The following is a 16,654-nucleotide window of genomic DNA, read 5'->3' on the forward strand; positions in this document are numbered from 1 at the left end:
CGATCACTAATAGAATCCGTCTATTACCACATAAAAGTATAACTTACACGTACTGACATTGTACTGTTCACCTGAATCAGTATAAGGTGAAATGATATTTTCTACAACCGAAATTATGAATGAAACTAAGTAAAAAATCGGTCATCTCGATCGTGTGATAATTTTTTCGTTTTCTAGGTCCCATTATTTGCGTTTTCCATTCGACCTTTATAATACGAAGGTAAGTACAGGGTTGCAGATGGTTTTAAAGAAATACCGTATATGACTAAAGATGACTTTACATGACAATACAACGAACAATGATGGAGTACAAAATAACGTAGTGTCAATATCAATCGGAAACGAAGCATGCTATATTTATTTGATGGGCAAAGAATTTATATTTGGTTAAGTATGACAGTAGGGAGTTACTATGGATATTACTATTTTACTAACCATCTGTTTTCTGGTGACGGATTATCAAGGCGAGTGCTCGCGTGGGGGGATCTTTGCATATAACGCAGTATACAATATAATTGATGGACCCCCGAAATATAATACAAGAATCATACAAAGGTCTAATATAACTTCTAGAACATAGATGTATTTAGCTAGTTCCCATATGAATGCTGTGAAATTCTGAGTTCTGTTTGTGCGGAAAATTTTTTTTATCATTTTTTTAGCCATTCTATGTAACCACTTCATACGGTGTGCAACGCATGGTGACCGATTTCTATTACATTTGCAGGGCTAGCCTATTACCACCAGAAATTGATAAAATTACCCATAGATTCATCTTTTTGACTGTTGGTTGCCATGGTAACCAGAGGCTAAATTTCCCGGCAAAATAAGGATTTTTTTCAGAATTTATTCTTTATCACCTGTTACTGTCATTTCCCTCTCAAAATACCGTAGTTTATACAAACTTGTGTGATACAGTATATTTATATGATGTCTTAGCTCTCAAATAGCACAGGTAATAAATATTTGAACTTTCATGTCAAGTTAGGTGAAAAATTGCAAGCCCGACCCATGAACAAACATCTTAACAGGAACCAAAATGTTAATTTGTTGCTAATAAACAGTATACAATAGACATATTGGGTACTGTTGTTTTAATTATCGATGTATCCAACATATCTGCTCAATTCAGGCACATATTTTTCAGTTTCAATGTGACAATGAGTTTTTCACAAGAGGCTCCCAGGAGCCTGAATCACCCACTTCGTTAAATTTTTGCTTTCAAGGGCAAAAACTAACAAGGAGTTGTCCAACCATTTTGACTTCACGAAGACTTAGGTAGGACTTACTATAAGGATCATTTCATCAATTGAAAGTTTCATTCTGTCTATCCTAGTTTTCAAGATATTGGCTGAAAATTGCTAAAACAATTTTTTGCCTTTCAAGGGCAATAACTCTAACAAGGAGTCGTGCAAAAACTTTGATCCCCACAAACTATTGTTGGCCTTATCATTTCAGCAACAAAAAGTTTCAATCTATCTATCATAGTTTTCGAGATATTGGCTAAAAACTGAAAACAAAACGTCATTTTTCACCTTTCATGGGTGACAACTCTTACATGAAGTCATCAGTCAACTTTGATCCCTTTGACACTTTTGTGGGCCTTATAATAAGGATCATTTCAGCAATTGAAAGATATTGACTAAACCAAACAATTTTTGGAGCCATATGAGAAAAACTTCTGACAGACCCTTTTTCTATTTTTAGTAACAGCAGCCAATGTTTTTTCAACGGATTAAAATCCCTACATCAGATCAATGAAAAATACCAAAAGAAACATTCATACCAAATTTGGGTTCCAATTGGTCAAGTAGTGTCAAAGAAGATTTTTTAAAGAAATAACATTAAAATAGCAAAAAAAAAAGCGTTGAAAAAAGGCAATAATTCAAACATGGCTTCACAGGTTGAATTTTTTTTCATATCGCAGATAGATCACATTATGCTGAACACATTAATTCCATATAAGAATTTGGCTAAAAATAACAGCTTTGGAGATATATGCAAAAAAACAACTATCAGTCGCCTATGTTCTATTTTCAGTAACGACAGCCATGCTTTTTTGCGCATAAAAAAATCCTCAATTCAATTCTACGCAGGATACCCCAAGAAACATTCATACCAAGTTTGGTTCTAATTGGTCATGTAGTGTCAGAGATTTTTGAATTAACATTAAAAATAGCAACAAAAAAAAATAAATAAAATAAAAAACATCTAAAATGGGGAGTAACTCCAACATGGCTTCATAGATTAAAATGTACAATGAAAATATCATAACAGATAGATCTCATTATGCTGAACACTTTTAACCATGTCAGAATTCGGATGAACTTAATGGTTTTGGAGATATATGCGAAAAACTACCATCTGACCCCCTGTTCTATTTTTAGTAACAGAGGCCATGTTGTTGTCTTGTGTAGATTCCTCCACTTCCTGAAGAACTGCAGACCTGGAACTAATTAGCTAATGGCTCTGCATAAAATCCCTACCTATAATTTGGTTTCATTAAAACTACAATATACTAGAGAGTAACTCCAGTCCCTGGTGAGATTCAACCATCCATTCATGGTTATGTCCCCTATTTTACAAAGTCTGTCTATATATGTGTGTACACGGCTATAAATGGTTCAAGTCACTGTACGTCAATCAAATTAGTTATGCTACACATATCTAAGCCACAGCTACAGCTAGCAAGTTTGAGAGTGGAATATGCAAAGCATAGCAGAGTCCAGTATTGATAGTTTTAATTGCACTACGGCAACTGTTCAAGATATAAGGAAATAAGACAGCATCAAGTAAGAACTGGAGTAGGTCACTGTCGTTGTTTACAGAGTTGTTCCAGTTTAAGCACTGAGTTTAATGATTGCATAAGGGGTTGGCGGACATATCGTAGTGCAGTACAAGTCACAATGAAATGTAGTCGATCTTCCAGTCCATCTCTACATAGTGGACAGGTCAGTTCTACTTCATACTGGTTGAACTTGTGGTGATTTGACTGTAGAATATATAATCCAAGTAATATCTTACATTTGACATGTGCTTAAGTAACTGACATAGGCTCAGTTCCAGCAAATTTCCAAACATTGTGGACTTTTTCAGCAGCCAGATTGTCAACAGTGAGATATTTTAGTGATGATTTACTTTTTGCTTCATCCTACAATTTTGTTTCCAAGTATCTATCAACTGATTTGTGAACCATATACTTCCAGGTATATTTTCCAATTATTTTTGATGTATTTATTTAAAAATGTCTTCTCTGACACTACATGACTGATTATAACCAATTTAGTATGAAATGTTTCTTAGGGTATTCTACATAGAACTTATGTATGGATTTTGATCTGTTGAAAAACATGTCTGCCATTACTAATAATATAACATTAGGATTAGACAGTTTTCTCATAAATCTCAAAAACTGTTAAGTTAAACCAATTTCTTTCACTATCAAAACTTTCCTTATAATAAGACCTGCATAAGTCTGCACTGGATAAAAGTTGTCGGATGGTTAGAATTATTGCCCTTGAATGGTGATTTTTTTTTTTTTTTTTTTTTTTTTTTTTACACTTTTCAGCCAATATCTGAAAAACAAATGATAGGTAGAAAGAAACTTTCAATTTTTTTTTAATTTTTTTTTTTTAGTTTTCAGCCAATATCTGAAAAACAATGATAGATAGAAACTTTCAATTGCTCAAATGATTCTTGTTATAGGGCCTACTAAAGACCTATGGGGATCAAAGTTGTTGAACAACTCCTTGTTAGAGTCTTTGCCCTTGAAAGGCAAAAAAGAATTTTTTTTCAGTTTTTACCCAATATCTTGAAAACTCTGATAGATGAAAAAAAAGAAACTTTCACTTGCTGAAATGATCCTTATGATAAGGCCAACATAAGTCTGCACTGGATCAAAGATGTTGGACAACTCCTTGTCACAGTTATAGCCCTTGAAAAGTGAAAAAAGATGTTTTAGCAGTTATCAGCCAATTATAATAGACAGAAAGAAAACTTTCATTTGATAAAATAATCCTTATGATATGTTCTACCTAAGTCTTCTTTTGAGTCAACCCCCATGCAGGTCCTGGTGATAAAAGAATAGGCCTGCAGTAGCGCTATGCTTGTCGTAAAAGGCGACTAAATAGTGCTCAGAAACCTAGCCGGGGTCTAGGCACTTTGCCCACAGAGCAATTGGGATGTGTGCCCCAGGTGGTGGAATGGGGTACCCCTGGCATGTTACATGCTGGGGTTGTCAGGCTATAATACGGAAAACCTGACCGCAAACCATAGTGGTACACCGTGTTGGGAAAGATGCCACATTCCTTGCACGTTGGAGAGCCCTGCTGTAGTGTTCGATAGAAGTGGGAACCTTTGCTCTCTGCCACAGGAGGCTTGGTTGCCCGACCCTGCCCATCCTTCCCTTTTTCTTGTGGCGGTCAGGGTTTGTCGACCCTATTGCCCTTGTGCCCCATCCTTTTTTTTTCGTTTCATTTTATCATCCATTTCATGTTCATCGTTTGAATATAGCTGAAATATTGCTGCTCGGACGTTAAACCCCAACAATCAATCAATCAATCTTTTGAGTCAAAATTGTCCAACAACTCCTTGTTAGAGTAATTGCCATTGAAAGACAAAAATTAAACCAGGTGCGGGATTCAGGCATCTGGGGGCCTCTTGTTTAGAAACTTTGCAATGTATCATTGAACCAAACAATTAAGCTACAATTGACATCATCTGTTTTGAAAGTAACTGTACTTTTCAATTTATTTTCAATGACACCAAAAATACAGATGCCAGACATAAGTCACCCAAACTTCTTCATAAAGAAGATTAGTGTATATAAATTTAAATATAACATAAACAGTTTAAAACATTTATTGTAACATACAATGTAACAGGTATTGGAATTATTGTCACAGACCTAAGGCCTTTTCAGTCTTTCTCCAACTGCTAATATCACATCAACTCCACACTGGATAACCAGTTTCTGAAAAAATGCCATTAAATTTTATGCATAACAATTCCTGTCTTAAACAACAAAGGGAATTTTTTCCCCTAAATCTTACAATTGGGTACATAATAATGAAATGAGAATAACTATAAACATAAGCACTGAACTGCTCATGACTTTTTCCTTATCTCCCAAATGCAAGATTCTCTCATCAACTTTTCATGTTACAATGGCTACAGATTTTCAGAAACATTTAGTAATAGATATCAGTAAGGCCTGAAAATGACATTTCATTCCGTAATCAGTCCAGAAATCCTTCAGTCACTTGGTAAATATGATGACAATGGATTGGAAAGAGGAAGCAGTACAAATCTTCATGTTAAAGTCATATGTCAAACATAAAACCATTTGTATAGTAGATGCTGAGAAATCTGTTGAGGTAGTATGAATGGACGGACAGACAATCAAGGTGGCTGCAGTATAAAAATAGTACAATCAAACCTGTCTTAGTCATTGTATAAAATTCAACAATAAAATGTCTAGAAGACTATCTATAGTGCAGTGCATGTCAACTAAATCCTGTAATATATATAAAGACCACTTGTCTTGCGTGATTTTTTTTCGCCCTTGACATATAAGACAGGTTTGATTGTACATCAATTTCAAAATACAGTTCCAATATTCCTTACAAAACATCTAAAGGATTTGTACTAAATTGACTTACTTGATCAAGTTCCACAACAATATGGTGTGGAGAACTGTTGATACAAGATTTAACAAAACTGGACAGTTCTACCTCACATAAAAGATCTTCTTTCTAAAAAAGAAAAAGAAATTTCAAAAAGTCACTTGTGAATAACAAAATAGATGAAGATAAGAGTATGCATCTTTGTGAAAAATCCATTGTATTCCTTCAAATCTGTGACACAAGACAACTACAGTTTTCTTTAAGAAAATGTAACTTCAATGAATGAGGTTAGTCGCCCTGATTGGGTACTCAAAAGTGTAATGAAATAAAAAAATATTCTTCAGCTGATACATTTTATATTAAAGCCTGTTTATATCAGTTAAAACAAATTATCAAGCTTCCTATTTTAGTACCAGTCCACATAAAATTCAGACATTGCCATTGGTCAAGAAAAACCCACCATTCAGTCTTTTTCAGTCTACATATGCTATACTTTCACATGATAACAATCTTTTCTGCATTCAGATATGCACTTTTTAGAAAATCATGCATTCATCTCCCACTAAAATCTACCAAATGAAGCCAAAACAAGAATGATAACTCTTGCAAAGTGCAAATTTCATGTATAATCTATATAATTTTTTATCTCAAAAGCGTAACAACCAAATGAATAAACAGCAGTAATTGTGCAAAAACTTGAAAATCTCCCATTTTTAAAGTATAAAAATTCATAACACAGAAACAAAAAATCTGAAATTTATAAAAATCGAAAGGGGGCCTTTATCAATAGATATGAACAATTCATCAAAGTTTCATTAAAGTTCATTAAAGCGTTTTCGAGTTATTGTCCAAAGTGTGGACGGATGGATGAAGAGCAGTATTCCATAATACATCCCGCCTCTGACGGGCGTATAAAAACTAAGACTGGTTATTTGATCAGTAATTGCTTCTGAACATAAAATAAAACTGAATTCGGTGGGTTTTTGACATGCATGAATCACCTTCTGTCTGATTTTTAGAAAGACTACTACTTAACATACATGTATATGACATCATCAATAGAATTTGTGAAATGCTTGAAGAGGAGATTTACTAGACAAGAAATCAGAAAATTCAAGCATATTTTGAAAAAAAAATTGACGTAATATTGAGGGATAAAGGAAACTAATGCAGCATTTAATTTAAAAATTTATCTGGAAGAAATCTATTTAGAAGAAGAAAGTATCATTCTTTTTGTAGGACAAATCAGATCAAGTATAAATTCTTCAGAAGATTTGTAATGATTTTATTATGACTTACTGGAGAACGTTGATGATTGAATACTTGACTAAACCATTTCAATATCAAATTCAGAAACCTTGAATCTTCAAGATAATCTCTGATGACTAGACGATTCGATAAATATCTGAAACAACAAGAAAACGCATTACCTAACATGCTCAGATTGAACTTTCAAATTTTCTACGACGAATAAATCTGTTAAAGACAAAAGTTTCCCACATTTCTGTGTTTCAAATATAACAATGCAACACTACTTGAATTTGTCGAATCTTTTTTTTTCTTAATATTGCTTCATGAAACAATTTATGTAAGATTCCATTAAAATAAAGTTAAGGTTACTTGTCTTCCTATCAATTTTAATCAACACAGACACATTCTAGTCATCATATGTAGATTACACTCTTATGTTATTTCCCTTAAGAAAAAAATACTTTGTCAATTCAAAAGAATTGAAAATTTAAACTAACTTGGAACTTCAATTCTGTTAATCCTAATCTTCCCTAACAGAAATCTAAAGATGATTATTTTCTTTATTGCATATAATGTCGAACTTTCCTATTAAATTTTATCAAAATCCATCAAGTGGTTATTAAGTAAGTAATGTCCTAATATGAGACGATTTTAAGTTGAATTATCTCCCCTTGCTGGAATGTGTCACAAATATCTAACAACCTTTCAATAAATCTTTATAAAAAAAAATTCTTGAGCAGTTTGGAGGTTGTGAATATAAGTAGTTGCTTTATAAGATCCTTAAATTCGATTATCTCCCTTGTCTAGATACATGTATGATAACTAACCTTCCTATAAAATCTTATCAAAATATATTGATTATTTTAAAGGAAAAGTTACAGGGTGTTTTCTAGAAAAGCAGAGGATGCTTACCCTACTGGTGCACATGGTCCATGCTTCCAGTTTTTAGTGGAGTCTGAGTTGCTCATTTGCTTTGTTACTTTGTATATATTATTTTACTTACTTTATGTTCTTTGTTGTGTATGTCTGTATTCCACGTCTGGCCTTTGTCCTTGGATTACATTCTTTTGATTACAACTACAATCTTGGTTCCCTTGATTACTCTTACATGACAGACAAAAAGATGAATGGACAGACATACAGACATGATTTCTATATACCCACCAACCTATGTATGGCAGGGTGGTAATTGTACTTACAACAAAAGTCGATAAGGAACCATGTGAAGTGTAAATGTAGAAGAAATCTGTTGAGTATAACTCTGCTTTGGAATGGTTAACAGTACTGTAGGACAGATATAATGCAGTTTATCAAGGGCTTGGGTCAACTTCATATCTTCCTGAAATGGCAAAAATATAATTACTATTTTATTCAATCTGATACATGTTTTTAATCTCATATGAACCACAGATTACACCATTAGCCATTCACATTCCTTGAAAATCAGAAGGGGCTTTCTCCATTCAAATTCACAAAAATTAGAACCATTTGAAAAAAAAAAACCAAAAAAAAACAAAATGGATCTTTTTTTTTAAAATAATTTATAAAAATATAACTAAAATGAACTAGAAAACCTGTGAGCAATGTTCACTATATTGATACCCCCTTCCATAACATGCAACTGATTTGGATCTCTATTTAAAATAGGGGGTGCACAATGGGAGTATGTTATTATTCTGTAAAAGGCTCATTAAATTTCTTTCAGTGATGAAGAAGGGGTTATGGGTAAAAAATGGATAACTCCATGTCATCATAATTCATAAATGGCAAAGTCCATGTCTTCCTATATAAAATCTCCTAATTAATTCAGGTCAAAATCTAAAACAGGATGTACAGAATGGGGATATGTAATGAAGACTCAGTGAAAGTTACATTTAAGTGCTAGTCCCTGTAAGAATCAGACAGTGGGTGAAACACGGTATGAAAAAACCAACATTTTGAAAGTTTAATTTGACTATTTGCACTATCAGAATCAAGAGACAAGATTTCACATCTCATGCTGGACCACTGATTTATAATTTCATTGAAAAGCAGTGAAAATGAACATTTCAAGGGTAGAAAACTGTCAAAAACCTCATTTTTCTAACATTCTATTGAAACATTTCTGAGCAAAGCCAGTGATGCAGAGATCAAATAATGGTCTTTTCAAATACAGAAAGTATCCTTGAGTGATATTAGATTGACAGATCAGTGATGTTTTGACATGCATGTTTCTGATCAGTGGGGTTTTGACATGGATGTTTCTGATCAGTGGGATTTTGACATGCATGTTTCTGATCAGTTGGTTTTTGACATGCATGTTTCATGCATGTTTCTGATCAGTTGGTTTTTGACATGGATGTTTCTGATCAGTGGGGTTTTTGACATGCATGTTCCTGATTGGTGGGGTCTTGACATGCATATTTCTGATCAGTGGGATTTTGACATGGATGTTTCTGATCAGTGGGGTTTTGACATGGATGTTTCTGATCAGTGGGATTTTGACATGCATGATCCTGATTGGTGGGGTCTTGACATGCATATTTCTGATCAGTGGGATTTTGACATGCATGTTTCTGATCAGTGGGGTTTTGACATGCATGTTCCTGATTAGTGGGGTTTTGACATGCATGTTTCTGATCAGTGGGATTTTGACATGCATGTTTCTGATCAGTGGGATTTTGAAATGCATGTTTCTGATCAGTGGGATTTTGACATTCATATTTCTGATTTTCCCAGTTTGCTTGATTGTTACAGAGACCTACACTTAATTCCATTCAGCGGTTATTAAGAGATGGGTACCTCTATCAATATATACTGGTTTTAAAGCAATTGACAAAATCAATACAGAATGAAGGTAAATGAGGACACTATATTCGCTCCTGACATGGAAAATAACTTGAATCATTTTATAGTATACATAATTTTTTTTTATCCTTCCCATATTTATTGTTTGTAAATACAGCAAAAAAAAATCAATTGATATCCTCACATTTTAGTGGTGACCATAAATATATACAAACACTTGTTTTTTCCAAAGTTAATATGTTAAATATTTCATTCCATCAAACCAAACTAAATGATTCTAACACAATTGGTTAGTACTTACTGAAGAAAACTGAGCAGTCAGCATCATAACAAATTCCCCAAGTACCTGTGAAAATGATACTACTATTACAACTTATGTTAACAAATATATTTTGAAAAATATGCAATTAAGATCTTCTATACGCCTAGACTTCACAACTTGTGCTGTTCCAAATACTAATGCATTCAGCATTTTATTTCCCAGAACTTGAAACATAAAATCAGAAAACCAATAAAAACTAAAAGAGTACCTCCATCTATGAAGACAAACATTCCATCAAAATTTATTACAATTTCTCAAAGCAGTTAAGTTATCATTCAGACACAAGTACACCATATGTCCTTAAAAAATCTTCACTTATCAAGAATCAATCAAAATACAGAATTGATGAACAGAGTAGCAAAATTGGTATTTCATTCAAGCTTTTACATATCCAAATATCATTTTGCAGTCTTTTAAAAGAAGCATTTTCAAAATAAGAAGTACACCGCAATTCAAGCCTGGAAATTAAATAATCTTTTCATAGGTTTTGGCCAAGATTATATCTATGTAAAATTTCACTGACATCCAGTGGAATGTGGAATTACAAGTTTTTCACTCTATCTTAATGAATGATTCTACCCTTTAACTGAATTATCTCCCTTGATGTCACGAACTTTTCCATTTTATGGTTCAATCAATCTGCACAAGATTATATTGTATAAAGTAGATCTTACAGCATTAACACTGGGTTCATTCTGTGACACCATCTGAGATAGAAAGTCAATTGATCCTCTGAAATGGATTTAATAAATATTAAGCTTTTTTATTTAAATTTTTCAATGTCTATAACTAGAGCAAGTTCATTTGGTTATCGCAGATACCCCCAGTATTCCAAAACTTTCAAATGAAAAAAAAAAAATCATAACTCCTTGATAATAAATGTAATAGAATCTATACAGCATAATCTAGATCCATCTGTAATTATGGTCCAAAATATTGAGCTAAAAGTAAAGGTTTTATTGCTCTTAAATTATCATCAGAGAACCACGTCTATAATAGATACAGGTTATAGAAGGTAAACAGATGGACATTTTGGTCACTATGTAATGTTGACTTGCTGTAAATGGGGGATAAAAACACAATTTTGTCCATACTATAACCAGTGCTCTACCATTCCAAATTATCATTTCCCAAACCAAGGGAAATGTTACCAATGAGTGTAAGTATTGCCTGTTGATTTCTGGTATGGAAATTTCAATTTCCATAAAAAATCTGCTTTATACCATCAATGAAATTAGCCTTAACAGAACTCCAAATCAATCAGAAACTGGTTTTAACCAGAAAACAACTAAAGCCCCTTTTATCAATTCAACTGCATTTTAAACTTATGTAATAGTTTTACATCAACAACCTACACACAATGTAAACTGAATAAAAACATTAAGTCAAACCTCCTGTCTTTTTTGACAGATCATAAACTTTAACTATACTCTTCCAGTTATTGTTGGCTACTTAAAAACATACCTATTGATATACAGGGACAACAAAGCAGCTGAAAGCATCCAAGGTTGATTATCAATAAACTCCTCTATACTATCATCAAGTGCTCTGGAATTTAAAATAATGTATGCAATTGACTTGTTTTAAAATACAATGTATCTTAAATAATGCTGATACTGCAATGGTTCTGTACCGAGTCAGGACCATTGCGGTGCCAGCTGCTCAAGTGGTGTGATATCTATTTTGTTTTGGACTTGACTTGATTGGATTAGTGTTCAGTAGTTTTGTTGATACCCTTGTATAATATGACTTTAAGCTTTGCATATGAGGGTTGGAGCAATTTGACTGTAGATAATGTATAGATATGTTGTCATATCGCAGATGTCTTGATCAACAGGAATATGTCTGACTTCCTATAATACATGCTGTGCATCTGCATAAATAGTTGAAACAATCACTTGCTAACAGCATACATCATATCCAAAATATATCACTTTCAACAGAATGATCTTAAACAATTCATAGTAAGAGCATCTACATATATAGGATGTCACTCAAGCTTCACCCCAATATCAGTCAACAAAAAACAGTGAATTGTAAGAAGTACCCACTAATGTCAGACAAATAGAAATCTTTTATGATGTCAATAATGCTAACCTGTGGCATTACAAAAACAGCCTTCGGAATAAAAAATTGTCAATCACATAGTCTTCTTTTTAGTTGTTTTGTTTTAACTTGAGATGACAATATTATGATTCTCCATTTTTTTTTCCATTTCAACATCAGTATAGAAAACTACTGTCATTCGAGAAATATCTAGACCTGAAAGTGTTTTTCCTTAATGCTGTGAACTCCCATGAACATCTAAATTTTTTTTTTGCTCAAATGCTTCATACTCATACTGATTTTAAAAAGGATATAAAACAACAAGAAGGGAAGCAAAGTTCACTTAAGAGCCTTATAAACATGTACATGTACTTCTCTTCATTACTGCCATTTTCTTTATCTCATTACCTACTAAGCCAGGATATAACTAATGTAATGTTGGTATTCCCAAAAGATATCTGATTCACTAGATGTTTCACATTCGGCAGATATACCTGTAAAAATGAGGTAAGAATGACAGTCAATGGTAACCAATTCTTAATAAAACACCAAATAAGCTGAGAAAAAAAACAGTACAGTACACCTATTAAACAGTCCAGTCAATGGTTTGGTATTTTGATTAAAGACCTTTCCAGGACAAGCTGCAGGAGTAACAAGTTTGGAAGTCACTACATATAAATTGATACAGGTATTGAGTGTCAGATAAATAACACAAAATACTATGTCTATGCATTATGAATTTTCTTCAAAAACATTACAGAAAAGAGACCGGCATATAATTCTACAGCAATCAAATACAACTTACCAGTATTGATATAACTAAAATAGGACACTTTTGAAATACTTCGTCTACATTAACATGACACTGTACTTCTAAAACTGCCTAAAAAACAAGAATGGTAAAATGGTAAGGAATTTTTGTTACTGCAATAAAAGTGATTGCACATCATGTGTATCATTAGCATCAAATTTGTGATGTTTCTATCAAACATATTTCCTTTCTATCCCCTGTAAAAGCAAGTTCTAGTGTTTTTGGACTTTTACTGACTCAAGGGTCATCATGACCCTTTGGTGTGTATTTTGAGGGTCAGATGAGATTTTGAAGGGTCACATTTTCAAACCTTGAGAACCTGGACCAAGTCTATAAATTAAAATGATATCTTGATTTCATTTTGTAATTACATTTGTTTTGTATTGTATCATAAAATTGTATACCATTTTCAAATGATCGAATGAATAAAAATAAATTACAATAATATGTATTTATTTATTTTGCCATGTTTTTAAAATGATCTGTGCATCATAATTGCACAGCCCTATTACTTACCGTTAAGTGTAACATGAAAGTCCGAGAGTTAGAAAATCGATACTCAAACAAATTTACTTTCACTTTGAAATGTCGGAATTCGGAATTTGTTCAGTGATGCGTTGGGGGGGAAGGGGGAGGGATTTTTTAGGAGTCGGATCACATTTTTATGCATAAATTATGCAAAGATTTGCGTAAACGGAAACACTGAAGTTCAAACAATTTTCCATAAAATTCAAGTTTCAAAACAAATGCATATAATAATGTATTAATACTAACTTATTTCCAACTGAATAAAGTTCATCTAACAGAAAGTTAGGGTTTAAATAAAACTCTTCATGTCAAAGGTCAATACAAAAATATAAGAGCACTAAAGTGGTAAAATTGTAGCAAAATTACCACCAATAATTTCATTTCAAACTTAATTTATTGTGTCAGATCAAGTTCAGAATAAGCTCCATGTGAAGATGAATGATAAATGTAAAACCCTTAAATCCTTTTCATATCCTCCATCAGTAATAATATACCTTCAAGGACATTTTCATATGAAGCCCAACTTTCCTATAAAATATCATTATAATCCCTTAAGCAGTTCAGGTGGAGTTATGCTTACAAGAAATGTGGGCAGACAGATGGATTGACAGAGAAAGACAGTAAGCTTGATACAGCTCTGCATTTTGATTGTGATTAGATTAATAATTAATGTTCCAAAATCAATCCCAGACTTTCTATTGTCATATGGCATATAGTGGTACAATTTCAAAGAGATTCATTCACATTTATTCAAGTTATTGACCAGACATCAGTAAAAATGCATTTCTGACCCCCTAGTTCCTAAACAGTTCAAGTCACATCCTTTCTTTTGTGGTGCAATTTAATTAAAATCTAAACACTTACACTCAAGTTATTGTCCATGTGGATGGTGTAACAAGGCTGACAACAGCATGATACCACATACAACCCAAATTTGTTGGTGATCATTTCAAAAGGGGCGTTAAATAATACCTGTTTAAGTTGGAATGATAAAATACTGATGTACCTGCACTAGATATAAGAGGATATTCATAGGTAATGTACAACCACAACAAAATGCTTCCTTCTACAAGTACAGAAAATAATAAATATTGGTGAGCAAACTCATGATATCCTGGATCAGAAATTGATTTAAAACAGTAATGAAAATTCCTGAAAGCTGATTCAATGTAAGACACACTCAATACCATTTAAGTTATCTTAACATTGTCTTTTAAAGAGGGTTGACATCAATACTAATGGCTAGAATTAGGGAGTGAATGATATAGGAAAAATCTATGTAGAGCTGTGTTGTTGCTATTAATGGCTGTTTATTAGCCAATTTTCTCAAACTTCCTAATTTTTAATTATTGAAAGAGCTCAATGAGCAAGCTCACATACCATACAAGCCTAAGGAAGAGCTGATTTAACTCAGAACTACCTCAACGTTTGATCCTGGTAATATACACACACTGCAAATGAGTTAATATTTATTGGAATTTCAAACTGTTGAAGAAAATACTTTGCTAAAATATGCTTAAGACATTGATACAAAAAAAAAATCAATCTTTTCATTCATTTAGTCTGACAATTTTCCACATATAACAATAAACACACATTTGTCAAAAACCCCACAACCACACATTCAACAAAACTAACCAGCTCCCAGTTAATAATAGAGACAACCAGGTCAATATCTGGAACAGGGTCCCTTAACAAGTCTGTGAAGTAAAGATACCTTGGCAAACAGCAGACAGTTCTGAAACAGATAAAAATCTTCATGTTATTATTTTGAATTAATTTAAATAACTCCGGATGAAAAATATTAACCATTTATATCATAATTGTCTCTCAAAATACCTGGTGCAGGTCTGGGTGTCAAAAGAATAGGCCTGCAGCAGTGTTAAGCTTGTCGTAAAAGTTGACTAAATAGTGCTCAGAAACCTAGCCGGGGGCTAGGCACTCTGCCCACAGAGAAACTAGGATGTGTGCCCCAGGTGGTGGAATGGGGTACCCTTGGCGTGTTACATGCTGGGGTTGTCAGGCTACAATAAGGAAAACCTGAATGCAAACCATAGTGGTGCACAGTGTTGGGAAAGATGCCACATTCCTCGCATGTTAAAGAACCTTGCTGTGGTATTCGATTGGAGTAGGAATCTTTGCACTCCGCCACAGGAGGCTAAATTGCCCGACCCTACCCATCCCTCCCTTTTAACTTGTGGCAACCAAAATTGTCAACCCTATCATCCTTGTGTCACATCCCTTTTTTCATTTTATCATCATTTCATGTTCATTTTATCATCCCTTTCATGTTCATCACCTGAAACCGTGTTAAACCCCAACAATCAACAATCAATCAATCTCTCAAAATAAAAATAACACATGCACCTATACAATTCTATAGCAGAGTCAATGTTATGAAGTCATTTGGACAAAATATTAGGCATACAACAGCATTTCCTGACAATGACTCACGGAAAGTTTAATGAAGATTCATAATTTAACAAAGGGAAATTGAGGATAAATTTAGTGCATCTTTACCCATTATTCCAGTCAAAGTACATCTTGTGCAACTGGAAACTCGAAATTCACTTGGATGAAAAAACCAGTCACTTTACAAACATACAAAGTTTCATAAGAATTCATTGAGAAGTTAAATAGAAGTTAAGAATACAAATGGAAGAATTCCTTGATCACTACATACCAGCCACATTCTAGTATGGGTTTAATAAATAATACCTGAAAAAAGTTTTCACAATTGCTTCCGATGTCTGTTCGTCTTTCTCACCAGATGTCAGTAATTTCAGTTGAGACAACAACCATGGTTTATTGTCTCCAGTTTCTGGAGTTACTGTTGACAGACACCAACACAATTCCTACAAATTATATAAAGAGTTATCATTTACTACAAAAATAGTGCTGGTAGCTGTTTTTATTTAAAAAAAATGCTTAAAACTTAAACATAACAGTCCAAAATTGTGTGACCTTAACATCTTTCTATGCCTTTCCAAATATTCACATTGACATTCGTACCACTAGTTCTGAAAACACCATTCGTACTACTAGTTCTGAAAACATCATTCATACCACTAGCTCTGAAAACACCATTCTAACCACTAGCTCTGAAAACACCATTCTTACTACTAGCTCTGAAAACACCATTCGTACTACTAGCTCTGAAAACACCACTATATGATAATAACAAAAGGAGTCAATATCAATATGTCTCCAATACCCTCTTTCCACTACAATCTTGGGTTCCACTGATTACATCTTAAACAGTGAAATATCTAAGTCATCTTAGCT

The 16,654-nt window shown here is 33.3% G+C and overlaps 1 protein-coding gene across 3 annotated transcripts in view; it reads right to left on the reverse strand.

Annotated features, from left to right (window-relative positions):
• Positions 1–4,844: 4,844 nt before the first annotated feature.
• The window catches only part of LOC148616544 (Fanconi anemia group A protein homolog), a 43,313-nt gene continuing 31,503 nt past the window's right edge, over positions 4,845–16,654 (reverse strand). For 2 of the 3 annotated variants that reach the window (XM_088583693.1, XM_088583694.1), the window contains exons 29-40: positions 16,088–16,224; positions 15,008–15,107; positions 14,376–14,435; positions 12,836–12,913; positions 12,439–12,524; positions 11,449–11,532; positions 10,659–10,716; positions 9,964–10,008; positions 8,075–8,214; positions 6,924–7,029; positions 5,661–5,753; positions 4,845–4,972 (exon numbers count right to left, since the gene is read on the reverse strand). In XM_088583693.1, coding sequence (XP_088439819.1) covers positions 4,907–4,972; positions 5,661–5,753; positions 6,924–7,029; positions 8,075–8,214; positions 9,964–10,008; positions 10,659–10,716; positions 11,449–11,532; positions 12,439–12,524; positions 12,836–12,913; positions 14,376–14,435; positions 15,008–15,107; positions 16,088–16,224 — 1,053 coding nt within the window. In that variant the 3' untranslated portion in view covers positions 4,845–4,906. Of the gene's footprint in view, positions 4,973–5,660; positions 5,754–6,923; positions 7,030–8,074; positions 8,215–9,963; positions 10,009–10,658; positions 10,717–11,448; positions 11,533–12,402; positions 12,525–12,835; positions 12,914–14,375; positions 14,436–15,007; positions 15,108–16,087; positions 16,225–16,654 lie in introns of those variants that run through there. The other variant, XM_088583695.1, reaches the window with a different exon arrangement.

This window comes from Perna viridis, chromosome 5, assembly GCF_037379345.1.
Source record: "Perna viridis isolate PV_CMFRI_1.1 ecotype Kerala chromosome 5, ASM3737934v1, whole genome shotgun sequence".
Classification (NCBI taxonomy): domain Eukaryota; kingdom Metazoa; phylum Mollusca; class Bivalvia; order Mytilida; family Mytilidae; genus Perna; species Perna viridis.